Below are 20,509 nucleotides of genomic sequence, written 5' to 3' on the forward strand. Positions count from 1 at the left end.
CATCTTGCACTTCTCTCCATACTCAATTCTTGGTTTTTTTATGCTCAGAACGGACGAGTTTGTGCTCGTTCGCGAAGTCGCTGTCCCTGTCCGCGAAAGACCTAGTTTTGTGAGATTCGGCATGGCGATCATGCGCTCGCGGACGCTTATTTGCCCGCCTGACAATGTTTTGATATTTACTAGATGCGACTGAACTCACACTAACAAGTCGCCAGCGCTTGAATTTCTTCACAGTTCCTTGTCTTGCAGCACAGAGCAGCAGCTACCCATTGAATCGACTGGGCTTCGATAGGGTGCGTCGATCGTTACGCCGCATTACGCAACAAGGGCTAACCGTAGGTAGCTCGCCCAGGCAAGTGCCTCCACGACGTCACGAAGCAGAGGATCACTGCGACTTAAAGTGAAAAATGAGAGTGCTGTCCTGCCAGGCTAACAGGAGCCCTTTCTTCCTCGACTTCATGCGAAGAATGAAAGCGCTTGCGCGCATGCTATCGGTGCGGAAATCGCCTGCAGTCCCCAGACAAACTCGGACGCTCCCATCCTTTTCGCCTGGTTCTCTGGAGTAGAGCTGACTATAACGTAAGAGACCACTTCACTAGGTTCCACGTTGTCTGCCTCCCGAAGGTGTTGTTCTTCAGATTTTAAGGGAGTTACGGGAGTCCTCACACTCAGCAAACATGATTCCAAAACGGGGATGAAGAGCCCTAAGTAGCCGAAGTTTTCATTCCCCTGCTTGTATCTTGAAGTGTGCGTACTGCGTACAGCCAACTCAGAAGTTGAGAATTCCACTGCTAGAATCGTCTCAATCTTTCTTTGTAACGTGTTCCAGGCCCATATAAGCTCAGTATGTACCCACACCGTCACGTAAAGTGAGCGCGTTCGCTCTTTCTTTCCATGACTTTCTTTCGTGCCCGGCCGGAGCTTGCCTCCAGTCTCCAACACCTCTTCTCCTCGACTTGACTGTATTCATCTCATTCTCATGAGCTTGTCTACTACACCCCCAATTTCCACTTTGTCAAATATCCTTCCCCTTTCCGACGACGATACTAGCGACCGTTCTGTTCACGGTGGCCTACCAGACAAAGAACAACTTTTGCGCAGCTCTTCCTTATATCACGTCGTACACTCTTCGGTCTTTTCTAACGATTTCGGTCTAGCTGACTATCCTTTCTTCCAGACTCTGAATCATGGGGAGGGAGGCGGTACCGCGGGGGGTCATGAAGAAAAAGAAGAAAGATAGCCAACTCGTTCCGTCTTCTTGGTTTGTCTCTCCTTCTCCTGCTTCTTCATCGCCACAAAAGCCTTCTTCAAGTCTAGAAACGGTCCGAGAACTTCCAAGACGTGGGCTTTGTACAGCTGCTGCTTCAAATGTTGTGAAAGCTTCCTCTAACAATCTCTCTGGGGATAGAGACAAAGGACACATACAGAAAAGAAACACTAGACCGTTTTCCTCTGTGAGTTCCCCACCTGTAAACCATCAGAGAGATGCTTCACACCATCCTAGAGAAGAGGAGAAGAATGGACGCCATTCTACCACGGTCCATAGCAAGGGGGAACCTCAGCATGGTCTGTCTTTCTTAGACAGAAAGAAGAAAGTCGTTAGAGATCCCCGACCAATGGGAGGAAGATCGCCAACGGATTGGATTCGAGGTAAAGAGCAACTGAGCGGAAAGAAAGGAAGCAAGAAAGACAACTTCAGAGGGCGTGGCGATCCAGATGGAGAGAGGAGATTGGAGGTCTTTGGTGCTGAAGGTGACGAGGAAGAAGAAGATGATGATGATGATGATGAAGGTGCCTTCGATGGAGATAGTACAGAGAAGAAGAAATTTCTCAACCAGGCAGCTGTAGATGCCATACGAGAGATCTGCGGCGAAGAACTGGAGACGTCTTCTTCAGATAACATGACGAGAGAACTGAATGGAGAAAATTTTATCATAGAGGACATTAACACAGGGAGTTCTCCTCGGAAGAAATGGGAGAAGAACAGAAAGAGAAGAAGAGATGAAGGGGATAGTCTGAAGAAAGAAACGGGAGAGAAGCAGGACGGAGAGAAAGAGAGAGGAGAGACGTATGAAGGGGATAGGCAAGCTAAGGAGAGAAAGGGAATAGATAAAGCGCAAAACAAAGAAGATGAGAAGAACCTCATGACAGTCAGAACAGAAGGAAAAACGTTTCCAGATAGTGCCACGTTTTCTTCCGGTAACGGGAAGCAAACAGCCAAGGGGAGGAACGGAGGTGAGAGGTTAGAGAACGGGAATCCGTCGGTGAAGAGTACTGAAGGGAAAGAGGAAGAAGAGGAGGAAGAAGATTTTCACATTCACATGATGAAAGGCGCGAGACCCTCTCGGGAAAAATCTTCGCGAGAGGAAGAGAGTGCTGGCGGTACATCTGCAGGTTCTAATTTCAGTCCGACGTCTGATCGGTGAGATTCCTTCTCCTTCGTAGACACGACTTGTATCTGTATCCATGTATGTATGGATGGTATCCGACGTGGATGAACCCAGATTGAGATATAGTCTAGGCTTGCAAGTGAAGCTGTTCACGGTGCCTTTGAGAGGAAGAAAGATCGTTAGTGTTGTTCATGACAGCTCGTGTGGTAAAGAGTAAGCGATTGTGGATCAAGTGTATATACACTTCCATCTGTCCGCAAAATCCGTTAGGTGTTAGCGCAACTCTGCGTTGAGGTTGGGCTGTTGCTATAGTATTTTTTCGCTGTGGTGAAAAAAAAAGTCCGAGGACTCTTCCTGCGTTAATACCGCGAAGAAAGAGAGGGTGCATGTATGGTTCTGGCATGACTTTTGTTGACGTTTTCCGAACTCGCTTAGACCCGGAAAGAGATCCGGGTTGTGCGTACAGCGATTATCACGGCTGTAGGCAAACAACCTCAATCTTGAGAATCTCAATCTGTACACCCTCGATGAAATCAGTCTGGTTGTCCGATAACGCATATGCCTCCTGATACTCACATTTAATGGGGCCTCCGTGTTTTCACATCGAAAACCTTCGGTTTAGACTGAGGCCGATTGAACACGCTTATTTTCTTTCCTTTCTGTTTTGAGCGGTCTGGTTTCTCCCAGCTTTCGCAGTGGGGCCCCTGATAGGTCTTACCGGCAGGGTGGGGGAAGAGGATCGGCACTTTTGCCTCGGCGAGAAGAAGAAGAATCGGCCGGGTCAGGGTCGTCATTCTTTCCATCCTTTTGTGGTCGAGTGTTACGAGTGGAGCGATTCATGGGACCCGCAGAAGTGGAAGGCGAACCGAGTGACGAAGAAACTGAGGAAGGTAGAAGGGAGAAAGAGAAGGAAGAACTTATGAGATATGCTCCAAAGGTAACCATGTTCTTTCTCACTTCTTATGTACATGGCCTCCCATTCTTCGCATCGTGGAGCGCGTCACGACTGACTCTATACGTGAACCGATGTGAGCTAACAGCCCACGAGAGTAGGTCATAGAGGAAATAAGTATACCAAGCATATATTATTCAAAATCCATAGGCTGCTCGCTCGTATGTGCGCGTCCCTTGGGGGGTTGTGGAGCTAGAGTGGCAGGTTTCATCTGTCTCTTTCTGGATGGAAATTTTCTCGGTCGTGCTTGTGTATGTATCTACGTGTGACTCGTCTGGTGTAGTTGCTTCCTCTGTCTGCCCTGGCTTTGCACTGTATTCTTGGCAGTAGCAGGAGATCAGTCTTTTCGCTCAGACACTCGCTGCTTAGAAGCACACTGAACTCAAGAGAAAAGGCACGAACGTAACGGACATAGGCGCCCTAGTCACTTTTCTATGGCGTGCCAACAAGTGGCTTTCTCGGTGAGGTTCGCTAGTGTGCTGATGCGTTCAGATCTTTGTTCCACATGAATGGCACTTTCCGGATGCACATGCACATGGACCGCCGTTCCTCTATCTCTCTCTTTTCCTTCTTCCTGTGGGCTCTAGGCAAATTTTCTTCAGTGATGCTGGCCGTATCATCTCACACAGAGAAACCCTCGTATCACTTGAAAGCAGGCTTGACAGTGTGTCTCCTTTCAAGCCGGCTTGACCGTGTGCTTTTGTCTCCTTTTAAACCGCAGATGCTTCCGTTCGTGGGCCCCCGACGAAGGAGTACCATCTCAGTAGCCCTCCCTGCGTCGATCGTTGATAACGCTCAGGTAAAGAGGTGTTCCGATGTTTCACCTCGGTAGTACCTGGGGTGTGTTGCTAATGGTAGCATCAGGTTTTCCATTCAGAAGAGTCACGCAAAGTCTGACGAAAGGAAAAGAAATTGCTCAATACTCAGAGGAAAGCTGTTGTATTCACAGACGTAGAGACCATCTCTGGTGCCTGTGACAGGCGGGTTCACTCCACTACGGGGTGAATGTCGCGTCTTGTCTGAATGGGCTAGCACAGCGGAGAGAAGGGCCTAAGGTGGATGAAGCTCCAGTCTTTTGTCCAGATAGCGACACTGTAAGTTGTAGGGATGAGGCTACAGGATTGGTCGTCTGCCTCATGAAACATAAAATGTCGAGATGTTTCTTTCTGAAGCACTTCTGTGATCGAGGACTAGACTGTCTGTGTATACTAGGGACACTGCGGGGAGAGGGCGGAGGGAGGCATTCTAGCTTACATGTTTGTTTTCTCTTTAGGCGTCTTTTTGCCAGTGTATCTTAACACATCTATGTACAGACAGCTGAACTCCGTGCAGCACTGGTGGGGCATATTGCTCGAACTCTTACGGTCTTCGGCGTAGACGAGGTTGTCATCTATGAAGATGTAGGTAAGCAACTGGCTACGGTGAAGGGTGGAAGGGAAGAGAAACAGAAAGATGACTGTCGCCTTTGGTTCACCGGGGCTCTTCGACTTTTCGTCTAGTGCAGTCCCTGTATCGGTCTCGTTCATAAGCCTTTGGTCTTTGGGTGTCTGAGTGAGTTCTTGGAGCTTAGAAAGAGCTTGAGAGAATTCGGCTTCGTTTGTGATGATATTCTCTTGTCTTCCTGATGTTCACCAGAAAGGACAACGAGTGTTGTTCTTTCTTAAAGAATTATCTGTCCCTTCAGACGGGAGAGTTCTTTCTTTGGTGTGGACGGCACTTGTCCGGTGCCGTCTATTCCCTTCTTGATGATGTCTTCTGCGATAGCGTTCTCTCTCTTGGCTTTATCTCAACTTCCTATTGACTTCTGCGGTTTTCGACTACTCGCTTTCCCTCCCCTCTTCTCCACTTGTGCTTCAGCCCTGTTCTTCTGGCACTCGGCTCTCATCTGAATAAAGGTGACTTTCTTATTTCTCTCGTATCTCACCTTGTTTTAAAGGTCGTTTCTCTGAGGCTTTTGTAGCTCCGAAGTGTTTGTCCTTACAGAACGCAACTATTCTTTTCGCTGGCTGCATACGTCTTCTGTGGTTGGGTGGCTAGAACGGAGACAAAGCAGTAGTGTATGTATGTAAGATGTCTCCTGTACCGTTCGCGGTGAGAGGATTGAACGCTTCTCAGAGCACACACGCTCAATACATACATGCACCATATATTTCTACATTGGTATAGACATACAAACTGATTCTCCCTCAGAAGTCACACGAGGTGCCGTCAATTCTCCCTCCTTGTTTCAGGCAGTCGGTGAGGTACGCTTATGTGTTGTTCGTAGTGTGTGTTTGCCGTGTGTTCTGGCTGTTTTCTTCCAGCCGCGGCTGTTGCTTCATCTTCACAAGGAGGAAGCGATGGTCACCATTCCAAGGCTCTAAGCTTCTTCGTCAGAAACTTGCGGTATCTTGAGACACCACAGTTTCTGAGAAGAGCCCTCTTCCCTATGCACCAAGGTGAGTTGGGTAGCATGTTCTAAACATTCTCAGACTACTAGCACTCACGGTGGATTTGTATCACAGGTGCATATCCCTGTGTTGGTCACGTGCCCTTTGTCTTCTCGTTCCCAAGTTGCTCCTGCCTGGAAGCTCATGAATCGAGTATTCTGCAGAGAATGGCACCTGACTGTATGTGACACCCGGGTCTCCATAGTTCGGCAAAGTGTCGTCCGCGCGTAGGCAAGTTGTACACTGAACTGCTGCGTTAGTCTTGCTGCAGAAATACCGTCATATATGTACGAAGCCTCCCTCAGCCATCTATTTTTTTTCGATAGGGGTACTTTGCAGTTCAACAGTTTCAGTCTCTTGTATGGCTTGCAGATCTCCGTTTCGCGGGGTTGCAGAATCCCCTTGATGCTCCTCATCATGTCCGGCGGTCTGAATGGCTACCTTACCGAGAAGGGGTGGTCGTAGCGACGGCTGGAAGCGCGAAGATAGCGCGTGGTGAAGCTCTTTCAGCGGGAGAGAAGAAGAAGCTAGAAAAGGATGGAGGGGCTTGGATCGATTGTGGCCTCCCACGAAAGGTCTGGGTGTCCGAAAAGAAACTTGCGGACAACATGCGGTAGGCACCTTTGTTACTCGAATGTGCGTGCTTTGTTAGATGACCTTTCAGGATTTCTTGAAAACTCTTGGCCGGATCGTTGCTTTTCTCTTTCTTTGTGTTGAATTTCAACCAACGGGGCAGGGGATGGATTACTGTCTCGAGATGTAGGCAGGTCGACGGGATATTCGTAGCCAAGGATAGCTAGAGCTTAGGTGTATGAAGTCACTGAAGGTAACCATGACTGCAGGTAATCGAGTGCTCACTCTCAGTTAGGAAACAGAAACACAAGTAAAAGGCCGTATGTGTGATCTTGTACGCGGGCTTTTCTGCTGATGTTGTCTTTGTCGTGTGCGTTCGTCGCCGTTTTGGGACTACGCTGGCACATTTACATAGTTCTCCCTGGTCGCCCATATGACGAGACCACATCAACGGCGGTCACTTCTTTCATGCGTCCATCAGTCGACGGAAGTATTGACGGTCTGACGCTTGTTTTCTATCGAACATGGTAATGACAGTTGTCATGGGTTCACACAACCGCGTTGCAGCCTCGGAGGCGCTGCCTGAGAAACAGGTTTGCTGTGTCCCTGGTCAGCCTTTATCTCACGTCTCACAGGTGACTGGGATATACATATATATGTATACGTACGTTCGATCCTGGTGATGCTCTCTGGTCGGTATGTTAGTACGCCTGTAGTTGAAAAGCCCATGAGGAGAGTGATGCATCCATGAAAACAGCTCGCTTACCAATAGAGATGGGGCTCAACTGTATTTTTGAAGGTCATTATGTGGGACGTCGACAGGGTCACCGTTCGGCTGGATCCGTCAGTACGGCAACTGCAGAGGCAGCAACCGCGCAGTAGCGAAGATGGCGGCGAGAATGATTCCAGAGTTCCCCTGATGATTGGAACCGCTGTGTCTCCCGATGAGCCACCGCGACGGGCAGGTAAGAGGTAGTATTCCTGAAGGGGTGCGTGGTGCCTGCCGGCTTGGTTGTTCATGCGTCCGGACGGCTGCTTACTGCCTGGATGCCTAGGGTTCTCTCAGCGTTTCACCGGTCACGGGCATGAGTCTTTTTATGGTGCTTGGCGTACGCAGGATCCGTGTCTCGGAGGTCTGTTTGTTTGGTTCAACACACGAAAATAAGGGGTCGTCACTGTGTTTCACTTTACTAGTCTATTGGGTGCTAGCGCTCCGAGTGTGTGAGAGGCCTTTTCGACGTAAAACGAATCGACTGTCTCGCACTCTACTGGTACGTGCGGTACAGGCGGCGGGTTGATTGCCGCACTCAACCGGGTGGTCGTGAGGGGAATTTTGTGCTGCTCATTCAAAGCAGCAGCGACGCGTCGCTGACTGCTTCATGAGCATTAGCTCATTCCTCGTAACAAGGAGACGTGTAGCGGAACTTTCCTCGGCAGATCCCGACTTCTGATTCGATTCATCGAAGTTCGTCTTGCGAAAGACGTGTATGTGAATATGTCGGTCGCACTAGTGGGGATATTGATTTTGAGGAAGACTTTCTGGAAAGCGTGTGAGGGTTTGGAAAAGTGGTTGCAGACCGGTGGTCGCTCCCGCTGGAGCATCTTCTCGTCGTGAACTTTCCTAAAGGAGTTGTCACCGTGATTTGTGGTCTTATCAGGGCTGTACTGGGGCTATCGAGTTCGTGTGGCCCAACACTTCAGTGAGGTGTTTCAAGGCTGCCCCTTCAGCCAAGATGGTCGTTATGATTTAACCGTTGGCACTTCTGAGCGTGGCTCGGTGGTCGGCGGAAACTTCACGTTACCGGCATACAGGTAGGAGAAGCGCAGCGATGTTCTCTCTTCTGTCCTTGCTTCCGAACAGTTGCTCGCATAGCACTTCGTGTATCTTAATGCTTCTCTGTATATGGTACCGCTGTGCAAAATGGAGAAACAGACACACTTACTTGGGGACGTAGGTATGCGCAGGCAGTTTTGTACTTCGTAACGTTTGAGTACAGTGTATTCGGACAACTAGAAGCCTGAATCTTGTACTGCTAAGTAAAGCTGTCAACGTAACAGCAGCACCAATGAGATTAGATAGTCCAAGGGTTGTTTGGACTCCGCTCTTCAAGATGCCTCGTCGTATCAACAAGACTGTTTTTTCCTCGTGCAGTGGTGCTTCAAGAGGACCCTCTGTGCAATACGACGGGTTCAGCACGGCAGTTACAATCCGTCTACCATGTAAGAATGGGAGTGAGGTTCACAGAGTCGCACAGCAGAACGGTCTTCTCTAATGCTAGTCTGGGATGGCTGGGGCGGGCGACTTCCCGCACTACACAGATCACTGAGCTGGTCGTTATCTCTCATGTGTGAAAGGTTCCATGTAAGACTCGACAGATGTCCTTTTACTCTTTGCTCTCTTTTAGAAGGTAAGCCGTGCGTTCAGGTGCATTCTGATCCGTGCACGGGATTTTTAAACCTTCTCTTTCAGAAATCGAGCGTCAAAAATATTTATCCTGTGTCTCGAGGAGGACACCATGTCGGTCTTGGCTTCTGTCTCGGGTTTTTCCTGAATCAGGTAACTTCGGCGGTCGTGACTGTGTTTCTGTGATACCGGACTCGTCAGTGATGGCAGCGCTCGGAGACGAGATCTAAACTGTGCGTAGAACTTAGGTTGTTATACATGGCCTCGGGTATGCTGCCTTCGCAGACACATGCTGTTGGTCTTCGGGGCGTTGCAAGGACTGGAGGCGGTGCTCATGGATCGGCAGTCGAACTTGCCTCCCACCCAGGATCCGTCCACTCTCTTTGGGCTCTACCTCAACACCTGTGCTTTCCAGCGTTCACGGACTATTCGAGCTGAAGAAGCTGTCCCTATCACTCTCTCTCTCTTGCGTCCCCATATTCTCTCCAACGTTCCACCAAAAAAGACTTAAACTCCGGTCTGTTGTAGGAGCAGGGTGCACAGCGCATGTGACGCTGATCTGGAGTGCGGAAGGCGTTACATGGTGCGGGGAGCGACTGACTCCAGGTCGCGAGCCAGACAGGGTGTCCGCACGTGAAGATACTCTTTAGGCCACTCAAGGGCAGAGATCTCTTTATGGTGTAGAGGTATTCTTTACATTAAACTGCAGCGTTGCACTTCGTATCTTCGCCGGTCTAGTTGTTTCATATATAGATGGCCTTTTTGGCTACTATCGAAGCCATGAAGCCAACTGAGTGCCAAACACATTCAATGGCTATATGGCATATTTTCTCGCTCTGTCTCTGTTCTCGAAGAAGGCAGAGACGCTTCATACGCCTTGGTCTATGACGGCTTTCTGCCCTCGCATCAAGCTCTGGTAGTTTCGATTCTAAGTGCTGGCGAGTGCGGAGTTGTCAGGTCGCTCTGATGGTTTGGGTAGTATGATATTTTTGGTCTTCCTGTTTTTGTGGGCATCGGAGTCCGTTAAAGCACACCGCGGCTGGTAGACGTCTGTCTTCTCTACTTCTGTAGGTATTGGCGTGACGGAAGTGTAGGCAAACTGTATCTGTTCTTGTGTATTCTCGGGAAACCGGTCTTGTCCAATCAGCTGCTCGTCCCTGCAAAAAGCAGAGTGCCAGTCGCATGCACTGCATCTCCGGACTTGCCGGGGCCACCGGCATCATGTGGTGTGTGGGCGCGTCCCCACGCAAGGACGTTGACCGCACTCCGCCCCGTTTCTGTGTGCACCCGTAGTTGGATTGCCCGCACGTGAGACTCTCGAGATGTGATTGTCTCTAGGTTCTTTGTGTCTTCCCATGATCATTTCTACCACTCTGTCAAGCTTCACTCCGAACACAGAATCAACTCCACTGGTGGGAATGAAGAAGCGCACGGCCCTCTGGGGCGAGAACAATTCTGATATCTGAGTAAGGAAGACGGCAGCCGTGCGCGCGGGCTGTAGGGAGAGAGCCGTCAAGCTCTTCACGAGAGCTTTTTAGCTCTTGGGCGCCGGCGTACCGGACGACGTGGTATTGCACTGGCTTGATTCACATAGCTACATGCATGCCAGCTGACAGTCGTCTAGATCGTAGAGCGTGTGGGCGTCCTTGTATCATTGCGTGTGCCCCCCCATGGTTCCACTGTTGGGGGGGGTTCGGAAGGTTCGGGGGATGAGTAAGATCAGGAGGCTGCCCTAGGCTCCTGTGGCTTCGTAGTTCCCTGGTCGCTAGTTCCCAGGTGAAGCCAGCACAGGACATTATCTGGAAGCTGTCAGACCAACACGGGCATGCCTGGCGGTGAACGGCTGTCAAGTGGCTGGACGTTCGAGTTCCTGGTACGAGGGCTCTGTACAAACTATCTAGCAGACAAACCTGTTGTTCGGGAAAGCGAAGTGACTACCGGACTTGAAGAAAACACGTCACCCTTGACAAGACAAAAGTATGTTTGATGGAAGAAAAGCTGGTGAGACGTTCGGCGTAAGCAATGAGGCATGTCAATTCCCCAGTTGTTGGAATGGCGCTGTATCCACTCATGGCTTCCCGGGACTACGTTGAGAACAATGAAGCAAGGAAAGGACACTTCAGCTGACAAGTAAAAGCTGAGTCACAGCACCCGAGAAATGGTGCTGCCTCAAGGATGCCGGCGGCGGAAGGTCTCTGATCAAGGACTGCACCCGTTTACTACATGGAGACATACTGTTGCTCATTCTCAGGGAACTGTGTTTCTCTGTGAGTTTCCACCTCAATACTTGGGAGCGTGGAGAAACTCCCGTATACATCGCCTTCTGCCTTCTCTGTCGTGGGGAACTTCCTGAGACCAATGTCATCCTGGACTGTCTCTCTGTCTGTGTCTTCTTCTGGTTCTTCCTCCTTAGCTTTCTGGCTTCCTGCGTCACTATCAGTTTTCTTGCTTTTGTTTTTCTTCTTCTTTTTCTTTTTAGACGCCCTCGCATACTGGTCTTGCTGTCCTTGCTTCCTCTCTAGTCCCTGTTTTTCACTCATATCCTGCTTCGGCGCGTTCTTACTATCCTGCTTTTTCGCTGGCGTGACTTCTTTCTCTTCTTCCTTCTTCGATTTCTGTGGAAGCTGGGTGTTATTTTGTTGGAAGGTCGGCGCCGTCCTCTGCTCAGCTTGTGCCGCCTCACCACCATCGTCTTCTCTGTCGTAGACCTCCTCCTGCGGGGGCTCAAAGAGAGCCTCCTCATCGGGAGCCTGACTTCTCCGGTGTGTTGAGGTTTTGTTTGGCTGGCTTTCATTAGTATGTTTCTCCCTATTGTCGCCGGAGCTGCTTTCAGCATGTTCCTTTTGAGTTTCTTCGAGCTTCTTGGCATACTCTTGTTGTCTCCGCTTCCTTTCGGCTTCCCGTTTTTCTTTTTTCAGCTGCCGTTTGGACTTCTCTGTGGCTGTGGACACTGCCGCCTCGCTGTCCTGTTTCTCGTCTGTGAGGCCTTCATTCTTCTCGCGTTGTTCTGTCTCTCCTTCCATTTCCTTCTCTTTTTTTCGCCTATACTCCTGCTTCTTCGTTTTCTTCCTCTCTTTCCGCAGCAGTCTTTTTTCTCTCTTACTTAGTTTTTGCTGCTTGCCTTCATTGCCTTCCGCTGATTGCTCGGTCTCAAGTGAGGGAAAATCGGGGCTCTCTTCTGGTGAGTTTGATGACTTGTCCTGCTCCTCCTCTATTCTTTCTACTCTTTGCTTCTTCTTGAAGAGAGAGAAGGCTGCAACTCCCCCGGCTACGTTGAGAAGTCTCCGACCGGCTTTTCGTGACTGTGTGTCGCCGGTAGCGTCTTCATTCCCTCGCCGTTGCCTGCTTCTGAATGCTGCGATTCTGTTCCCCACCCGTGGCGCTGTGAACGCTGGCTTTTTTATTTTGAATGCTGGTGCCTTTACCCTGAGCGCGGGCTTTTTCAGCTTCAAGGCAGGCTTCTTCACATTAAAATTAGGCTTCTTCAAGTTCAAATTGGGTTTTTTCAGATTCAGATTCGGCTTTTTCAGATTCATGTTAGGTTTCTTTATCTTTATGTTAGGCTTCTTCAGTTTGAAGTCAGGTTTCTTCAGTTCTGGCATTTTAACATTTAGTCTGCCCCGCTTTCCCCCTTCAGACTTCTGACTCTTAGAGCACCGGCGGGTGAGACATCCAGCACAGAGTATGCAACTAGAGGCAAGTTTCCCAAACACAGTTTGTGCAAGACGTGCTAGTTGACCGCAGCTTTTCGCTAGTGTTTGAGCCAGCGTTCGACAGCACTTCGTCGCACATCGGCAGTTGGTCCGGAGAAAACGCACTAGGCCATGCACAAATTTACGCAGAAGTCGAGCCGCGGCCCCGCAAACTTTGACCAGGCAACTGCAGTACTTCCGGAGGAAGAAGGCGGAAAGCTGGATGAAACGACGAGTGAAGCCGCACAGGCAGCTGCAGCCGATGCGAATGAAGGGTAACAGGATTGGTCCGAAGAAGAACAGGAGTACACCAAGGAGGACGGCAGATAGAATGCTTAGGATTGTTACCTTCAAGGCGGCGAAACAAGTTCGGACTGATAAGAAGAGACAGCAACGCAGTACAGTGAGACAGCGCCTCTCAACTGCGGTGGACTTCGTGGTTTTTTCAAGTGCTGCGGTAAGGCCTGTACTAGATCGAGCCGTGGCTTCAAGCATTAAGGACTGCCTGTCCAGCCTAACCAGAGGGGGAGGAAAAAGCTATCTACTGGCTTCACGAGGCGACACAGTCACGCATTTGTGTGCCAGGACAGTCAGTCATGGAAATCACGGAAGGCACCAGCGTAAGGTGTGAGTGTGTGGACCAGGTTCTTTAGCTGGAGACCGGGTACTTTACGACGGCGGCATAAACTCCCCCTGTGGCTCCCTTGAGGCAGAAGTGGCCAAAACGTAAAGAAAGTATGAAATGAGCTCACGTGGCTCTTCAGACTGTAGCTACCGGAAATCGTTCTGCAACATTCTCGTAAACGCAAGCCGGAAAACCTGTCATTCAAGGAAGATACCGGGAAACTAAAGGCCGCCCACGGATCTAGAACGACAGAAGATGACAGGGGAACTGGCTCACATCTGAACATGAAGCATATGAAGTTTGCCCAGTGACACGGGCAGACGGGTGTGCCCCCCCCAGAATGCGGAGGGATTCCAAAGAAACGCTCAATATTCGACAGGCCGTCTTTGTCCTCCTGAGAGCAGCACAGCAGAGACTCGTACAACAGGGCAGTGCGGCTGCACGGCTCCTGTGAGCTATAGAAGATGCCACAACCGCTCCGAGTGCAGGTCACTGTGCTCCGGTCACTTTGTGAAGCCGAACAGCTGTCGGTGCCGGTCAAAACAACAACGATGACAAAGTTCACCCGGGATTGTTACGTCAGCTTTTTTGATTGAAGACTGTCAGCTAAAGCAGAGAAGGCGGGACAGGCGCCTTTCTACGAGATTGGAGTCGAAATCCATTCAGTTCGGAACCAATCAACAACGTCAAGTTGTTTCTTCCTCGTTGCACAGTCGGCTGCTACCAGGATAGACCACCGGAACTTAAATCGAGGACGCTTTCCTGAGGACTGGCCCGCGGCTGAGACACTGAGCAGCACAGACCATTTCAGGTTCGCTCCGGACTTATGCACCCTTCTCTCAGATGTTCGAACAGAAAGGGAACTGAATACTAACGCAGACTATTGTTTGAACGCTGATCTGAACTTCGACAACGCCGCACACACGCGGAATGCCAAGGCCGGGTAATACAGGGCAGGAAAGAGGTGCGTCTTTTGTTCTTACGAGGTAAGTCTTGTTCAGAACCACTTCCCCCACACTCTCATACGGCAAGAACGTCATTTCCTGCAACCGAAGAAACCAACAAAGGCGGGAACGCGAGCGAGCCACTGACCTCGTTTCTTTGACCGACATGTTCAGATTCGTGTACACCTGGTACGGGGAGTCCGGAAGTGCTGGTTCCACTCCAAACCGCGGGTTACTGAACGGTGCAGCCAAGCACGGCCCTTGAGCCTCGAGCTCTTAAGTCAGGAGGGAGCGAAAGGAACGGCTTCTCTTTAACATACTAGTTTTGAGAGGCTGGCGAGCATCTGGCAATATGGTTTGTAGTTAAGCTGCGCGGCCAAGTGTGTCAACTCGCGACTTACCTCCGCGTTAAGTGTGGTAACATTGAAAACCTTCTCATCGAGCATCAGATGTTGGGCGTCGTAGAGTTTCATGAAGCAGCTCACTTGAACCGACAAAGAGGATATCGGCTTCATCGTCAGCGTGAACACTGCCGTTTCATTTGCAGGAATCATGGTCCGCATGGGAGCCACTGGGTTCACCTGAGGTGGCAATGCCCCGCCGCACCATGAAACTCCCTTTCTCGGTTCCACAAAAGCTCCGGAGCGACTGGGCCGCTGATGAGTACAAGGTGCATAAGGAAAGAAGGCCGGCAATTTTACACCCGAACGGGGTCGTACTTGACTGCAGGCAACTCCTTCAGTTTTCTGTGTCCAGGCGCGCCCGTCTAACAAATTGTCCCTTTGGTAGTGATGGTCGTCAGATAACCGCGCCCTCGGACACTGCGTGGTCATGATTTTTTCCCCCCCGACTCGGTCGCGAGTAGGCTACGGCCCTCTGCCACTCCGTGAGCGCGCCACCGTCCGCTGCTACCAAATCTGTGTCTGTTTCATCGCCTCAGGCTACGTTCTCCAAGCGGGGAACCCATACATCAATTGTCCGCTCCTTCGTGACCGCGTCAATGCAAAAGGGGACTTCGACAGCAAACCGCGCGTCCTCGTCTCCTGCAGCACGCCCACGCAGGAAGGCACTAGCAGTACACATGAGGTGATAGTCTTGTACCAAACCCTTTGGACTGCTGATGGCCTGACATCAGTATGCCCTCGGTCACCGACAACAGAGAGTCGGAGAGAGAAGAAACAAGAGTGGAGAAGAAGACGCGCATGGCAAGACGGCGTCACGAAGCTGAGGTACCTGCATTCCACACGTAGACCTTGATAGGGCAGCCTCCAATATTGCTTGCACTGCAACCGTCCAGACCTGTCCTGCCGACACAAAGGACGTAGATCAAGAATGGAGTAGGCTGTGCATTGTGCTACCCTGATGTGTTCACTGGGAAGCTAAGCACGAGGACATGGCAGGGATGCTCTCCGTAGAGTATTTACCCGGCTCTCACATAGGGTGCAGGGAAGAGCTAGTACAGAGAATCCCGTACATTACAAACACAATGCAGACAATCTGCTGACGTAGTTCGTCGAGGGGGATGGCAGCCATCAGTCTGGAATTCGCCCACGCACGCGGCGTCATTTTATTCTTTCTTAATGGTCACGATGGATCCCATCCTCGGTAACTGAAACTGCACTTCCGGCGTCGCGGGGTGAGGGGGGCCCTCGCATATGAACAGAAACAGAAGCAGCTGGTGCTCGCACTGGTCGTTTCAGTAAGTCTTGCCCGCCTTCATGGGTCGTACTCGATAAAAGTTATGTGGCCGGGAGAGGTGGCACGGATCCAGGTAATATCGGTGGCGTCCATTTCAAATTTGAGCTCTGAGTAGTGCTCGCCTCCAAACGCATATCCCAGGTAATGCCTGGTACCTTCGGAAGATACAGACGTCGCATTGATTGGGTCTGCGATGTACTGAGGAAATCCCCCGAACTCCTTTTTCAGCTAACACACGCGCACAGACACGCAACACCATATCTAGCGGGGCAGTGATGACCCTGCGAGCTTCTCCGCACGAAAACGAACTACCCCTTTCTCTCGCAACAAGAAGCAGTATTTAGCCCTTATTAGCACTGGGTGGTCGGCTACACGGAACGCTGAACTGGTGCGAAAAACTCACTAGCCCGAGCCAAGCTCAGAGCCACAAAGAGGGCTACGAACGGCGGACTCACTGCATAGAGCGGCGCAAGGCCCTGCTGAATTCGAAGCTTGTCCACCTCCTTGAACTTCCGGAGTTGACTACTCATGCAGCTACCCGGTAACAGACTGCAGAACTGGCCTCTCATGTCACCCCACCGATCGAGGGAAGTCCCAACTTTGTCGCAATCATGCCCGGTGACGGACACGTAGTCGCTGTCCAAAATCATAGCGTGCTTTAGACACGACTTCGTGTTGCAGAATATGGATCCTGAGGAGAAGGAGGGCGAGATGAGGGGGTGGGTGCTGCTTTCGGACCAGGGAACTGTGCCGCGCGAAATTGGATCATGCTGCCTCACAGTCGCTTCCCTGCACAGTCCGTGCAGCCTCAAACGCAGGGGCAACTGATGGTGCAACTTAAATTCCAGTGTGGACCCCAAAAGGGCGAGTTCTCTATGTGATGTGTTTGTCCGCTGTATGTTTGTCAGCCACCAGGGCGCTTGGAATGACACAAGGAACCGACGTGGGATGATACGACACTGAATTGAGTCCGGCACAACCTGCGGAGCAATTGCGAAAGCGACGTCAGCATGAAGGCCAGCCGGCGCCCTGCCTGGAGAAACTGCCGCCCATCGCTGCTCCAGTGAGCCACGTCACACTGAGAAATGAGCGGGCATTCGCGAATGTCAGGCACTCATCGTCCTCTGTCGTAGGCCCCAAGGAGCCTGAACGTGTTTGTCCTTGCCTCTGGTACAATCAGCGCCCTGATACATCATCGTACTGCCGGCAATAGACACATCTGCTATTGCCCCTTCTTCTTCTTTTAGAGCAGAACGTCCACGGCCTTTCTTTACAGTACTGTTGCCCGGACACAACTGCAGGGAGCTTAAAGAGCTGTCTTTCGCGCAGTACCTTGCTGACAGAGCCTATGCAGCTCGGGATCATCCTCAGTCACGCCGAAGTCAGCTGGGTCCGAAGTCGTCGAGCAGCCAAACTGAGTCACGATTCCACACGTCCGAATGGGAAATTTCAGTTCTTTCCGCTAAGCACATCTTAACGCATCACCGGTGAATCCACACCGTTCGTATAGTTAGCCGGATAACAAAACTGGCATTCGGTCAGTCACCCGGCGCCCATGGGCGGTCTGATGAAGTGAAAGTTATGCTTTCCAAGAACACAAGTATTGGTCCGATTCCGGTACTGCCCAGAAAAAGGCTTATCGTCTAAAGGTAAGGGCCGAAACCTTTCAGAAGAGGAATCACTCCATACCTCCAGCTTCGACTCTTTTACCCAGGGGTGCTCCGGCGGCCACACTGGGAGAAAAAGGAATTTCCCAGCAAGCGTGTTCTGAACCTGCGCCCAAAGTAGACATGACGAGCGTGCAGAGAATCCCAGAGCCAGCCGGAACCGCTTTCGTCGCTTGGAGTCCGAGCGGGTCTCCTGACAGTATGCGGTGTTTCTTATCGTCCATGAGGAGATTTAGTACGAGATACGACGCCTGTCGTCATTGTGTTTATACATGAATGTGGTTCCACGCTATCGCTAGCATGGTACTGTCCTTACCTCCTGGAGAGTTCCATCAGACTGCATAGTCAGCCGTATGTCGAATTCGGCTGCACACACACGCGGGCTGACTCACAGGGGGCCTTAGTTAGGCGAAGCTTCGGTGAAGAAGTCCTGCTCGCAAAGCGAAAGGACCTGCCTCCTGAATAAGGCTCGTCGACGCAAACTCGCGACGCAACACTTGTTGTACGGGGCTGCGTCTGCTTGCCCGTCCTCGCCCAGGAGTGATCGGCTGCTTCCGGCCAGCGAAGCCGCCGGGTTCTCGTGGCGTTTATCTTGACTTTTTGTCTTCGCGAAGGCGCTTTGCTTGTGCTGGAAACTCACGGTCAAAGATTTCAGGAGAAGTGAAGTTGAGAGTGTAGACTCGACTTGTCATGCCCGCTCGTTCGTGCTTCTCTCTCACGCAGTCTCGATCGGCAGGGACCGTCCCCTCTGCTTTGCCGGCCTCGCACTCGTCAAAGAGCTTTGATGTAATCAACTGTAGGGCCCTGGGGGGAGCTTGGACAAAGACCGGATATCAGTGGGGCAGTCAGAGCCATTAACCGTACGCGGGGTTCTTGGGCACCGGATAATGCACCGTGAGGTATCTATTTGGCGCATATCTAACGGTGGGGAACTGCTGCATGCTATCGCGCCCACTAAAGACACAGAAGCTCCGGCCGAAACAGTCTGCACCGAATGCTCTCCCCAGCAAGCGGACTGTGTGTGAGCGCCCCGCCAATGTGTTGGCAGCAGTCGCACATTGGAGGACTGCCCACAGTGAGAGAGCGGCACTAACCAAAAAATGCAAAAAGTGTTACCACGGCCTCTGACAGAGTGCAAAGCACAAGGGAAGCAACAGGTGTCTTCCCCACCTACATGGTTTGATATGAAAAACCATTTACGGCGTGAGTAACGTATTACTGGTCGCCGCTTAGTACCGAAGGAGATACAGCATGTCACAGCTTTCGTGGAGAAAAGGCCGCCAGAGAGGTCTTTCTGACACATTGCCGTGGTGCAGTTACATCTATGGCATGAAAGGCGCCTGAAGTTAGGGTCCCGGAGTGGGTACTTAAGAACTCTGCTCCCTCGCTCCACCTCGGGAGAGTCATGTGCCGTCGGGTGTGACGCCTACACAGCATGTGGTGGACTACAGTTCATTGGAGTGCAGCGTCCTCATGCGTAATGTGACAGGTGAACAGTTAGAATATTGAGTGACGGATATCTGTGCTACAGTTCGCTGCTGGAGGATGTGCCCAGGAATGCGTCGCCTGCAGTTGAAAGCCGCTGCCGGGGTGCGAACTGAGTAAGCCACCTTCTGTCGATCTCGTCCCCCGCCCCCGCCCTCAATCTAATGCCTGCGACTGGAATACTTACTCCACCAGCGGAGCTCGACTTCAAGTGAAAAGGTCCATTGCTTGCCATCGTTGATCCGGAGCATACTGTACCATGGCAGCTCTGTTCGCGGACAGGACTTCGTCACCCAGAGCGACCGTGCGAAGACAAGCTCTGCACGAGCGCCACAGACGAAAACAGAAACAAGATTGTCAAGTAGGCTTGAACCCCGGCTCCGGTTCTGACTGCTTGATGGAATCACAAAGCAGAGGAAAGCCGACTAAGGCCCGAGGGGCTACAAGCCTTCTTCAGACCTTACCGAACCAGTTACACCGGAAATTTCCTCTCTTCATGTTGTTGATGTGCGTGAATGCCAGGACCTCACTGCACCAGCAGCACCGCCCATGGGCCCACGCCAGGGGTTTGCCGGAAGGATGCGTGGCGAGCTTGTCGTCCTCTGAACATTTGCTAATCGTGTTTTCGTAACAAAATTTCCCTGGGTTCCGGCCTGCTTCCCACCGCGAGTACTCGTAGATTTCCTCTCTATAATCAAACGGTACATCCTGAGCACCAAAGTAGTATTTCACGCCCATTACTAACAGTCAGGGACCGAGGCGATGAGGACGAGGAAACGAAGCCGAAACAGTGGGTAGGCACGCTGCTGCAGTCCCGCTCCAAGCATGATGCCTCAGGGAACTGCCGTTCCGAGTCCGCTGCCGCAAGGCGATTCACTCCCAATAGGCGCTCTTGGGCTGCCTGGTGGCAGGAAAGTCAACCTCTCTGCCACCCTTCGTTCTGCTGAGAGCGAGGCTCGGCCGCCGAAAGGGTGCTTGCACATCCCATTATTACCTTGATGTATTCAAGTGGCAAAGATATCGTGACCGGAGTCTTCTTGATGGAAACTGAGAAACCCGCGTTCCCGACGTCGGCAAAGGTTTTGTCTCTGTTGTCAATTGTGTCTCGCGTCACATTGAACATGAATTTCTGCACGCGCAGTATCCGGTTACCACAGACACAGCTCAGGGGCCCGCTTTGTGATCTCGGTTTGAAGGAATATGAGGAGCCTTTCCGTCTTGCCAGAACGACAACAGCGCTAGCTGTTGTGGTGAGTCTTACTTCCTTGTTTGATATCCTGAGAGTACCTATGATTGTATCTTTGCATTGCACGTGCCGCGGATCGTCCGGTCCATACGCGCCGTTGACGGTGCAGACCTGTTCCCTACTAACGCTCTGGGGAAAGGAGTAGACTTTGAGAAGACGCAGGCCCTCTAAAAGAAAGAAAAGGCCGAGCAGAGTGCGGCCCCCGAAGGAAGAGCCGCGAATTTCTTCTGCCATGGTTTTGAGTAAGGCCTGGGCGCTCCGTTCCTGACTCCGAGGCGGCGTCCCAGTGGAGGACCCCCATGCCAAGTCCGGCCACGCAGTTCGCCATACCCCGCCACCCCTTAGTGGCTACAGCAGCCCCCGTGGAACTGACATCCGCTTGGACTGCCCAGCATTTCCGATCT

At 51.4% G+C, this 20,509-nt stretch overlaps 2 protein-coding genes across 2 annotated transcripts; one reads left to right on the top strand and one right to left on the bottom strand.

The window, feature by feature from the left end:
- The first annotated feature begins 502 nt into the window (after positions 1 to 502).
- On the top strand, positions 503 to 13,839 carry CSUI_000471 (rna methyltransferase). Its single transcript, XM_068060705.1, has 9 exons — positions 503 to 2,422; positions 3,078 to 3,327; positions 4,064 to 4,141; positions 4,656 to 4,746; positions 5,646 to 5,780; positions 6,144 to 6,384; positions 7,167 to 7,309; positions 8,003 to 8,156; positions 9,034 to 13,839. The coding sequence occupies exons 1-9, from the start codon at positions 1,188 to 1,190 to the stop codon at positions 9,257 to 9,259; spliced, it is 2,553 nt and encodes an 850-aa protein (XP_067927297.1). The 5' UTR covers positions 503 to 1,187; the 3' UTR covers positions 9,260 to 13,839.
- On the bottom strand, positions 10,968 to 20,334 carry CSUI_000472 (male gamete fusion factor). Its single transcript, XM_068060706.1, has 13 exons — positions 20,121 to 20,334; positions 19,854 to 19,988; positions 19,324 to 19,567; positions 19,047 to 19,178; positions 18,015 to 18,188; positions 16,163 to 16,496; positions 15,739 to 15,935; positions 15,243 to 15,313; positions 14,979 to 15,052; positions 14,411 to 14,590; positions 14,049 to 14,108; positions 13,342 to 13,459; positions 10,968 to 12,814 (listed from the first exon to the last, which is right to left on the bottom strand). Exons 2-6 carry the CDS (start codon positions 19,980 to 19,982, stop codon positions 16,483 to 16,485), a joined length of 693 nt encoding a protein of 230 aa, XP_067927298.1. The 5' UTR covers positions 19,983 to 19,988; positions 20,121 to 20,334; the 3' UTR covers positions 10,968 to 12,814; positions 13,342 to 13,459; positions 14,049 to 14,108; positions 14,411 to 14,590; positions 14,979 to 15,052; positions 15,243 to 15,313; positions 15,739 to 15,935; positions 16,163 to 16,482.
- Between the last annotated feature and the right edge of the window lie 175 nt (positions 20,335 to 20,509).

The sequence above is a fragment of the Cystoisospora suis genome (assembly GCF_002600585.1).
Source record: "Cystoisospora suis strain Wien I chromosome Unknown contig_186, whole genome shotgun sequence".
Lineage (NCBI taxonomy): Eukaryota > Apicomplexa > Conoidasida > Eucoccidiorida > Sarcocystidae > Cystoisospora > Cystoisospora suis.

Coding starts and splice junctions, on each gene's coding strand:
- CSUI_000471 (XM_068060705.1), top strand. CDS start 1,188: ATGGGGAGGGAGGCGGTACCGCGGGGGGTCATGAAGAAAAAGAAGAAA. Junction 7,310..8,002: donor TGAGCCACCGCGACGGGCAG/GTAAGAGGTAGT, acceptor TGGTCTTATCAG/GGCTGTACTGGGGCTATCGA. Junction 8,157..9,033: donor TTCACGTTACCGGCATACAG/GTAGGAGAAGCG, acceptor CTGCCTTCGCAG/ACACATGCTGTTGGTCTTCG.
- CSUI_000472 (XM_068060706.1), bottom strand. CDS start 19,982: ATGTTCAATGTGACGCGAGACACAATTGACAACAGAGACAAAACCTTT. Junction 19,179..19,323: donor TTTCCGGTGTAACTGGTTCG/GTAAGGTCTGAA, acceptor GCGCTCGTGCAG/AGCTTGTCTTCGCACGGTCG. Junction 18,189..19,046: donor AGTCGAGCTCCGCTGGTGGA/GTAAGTATTCCA, acceptor TCTTTGTCCAAG/CTCCCCCCAGGGCCCTACAG.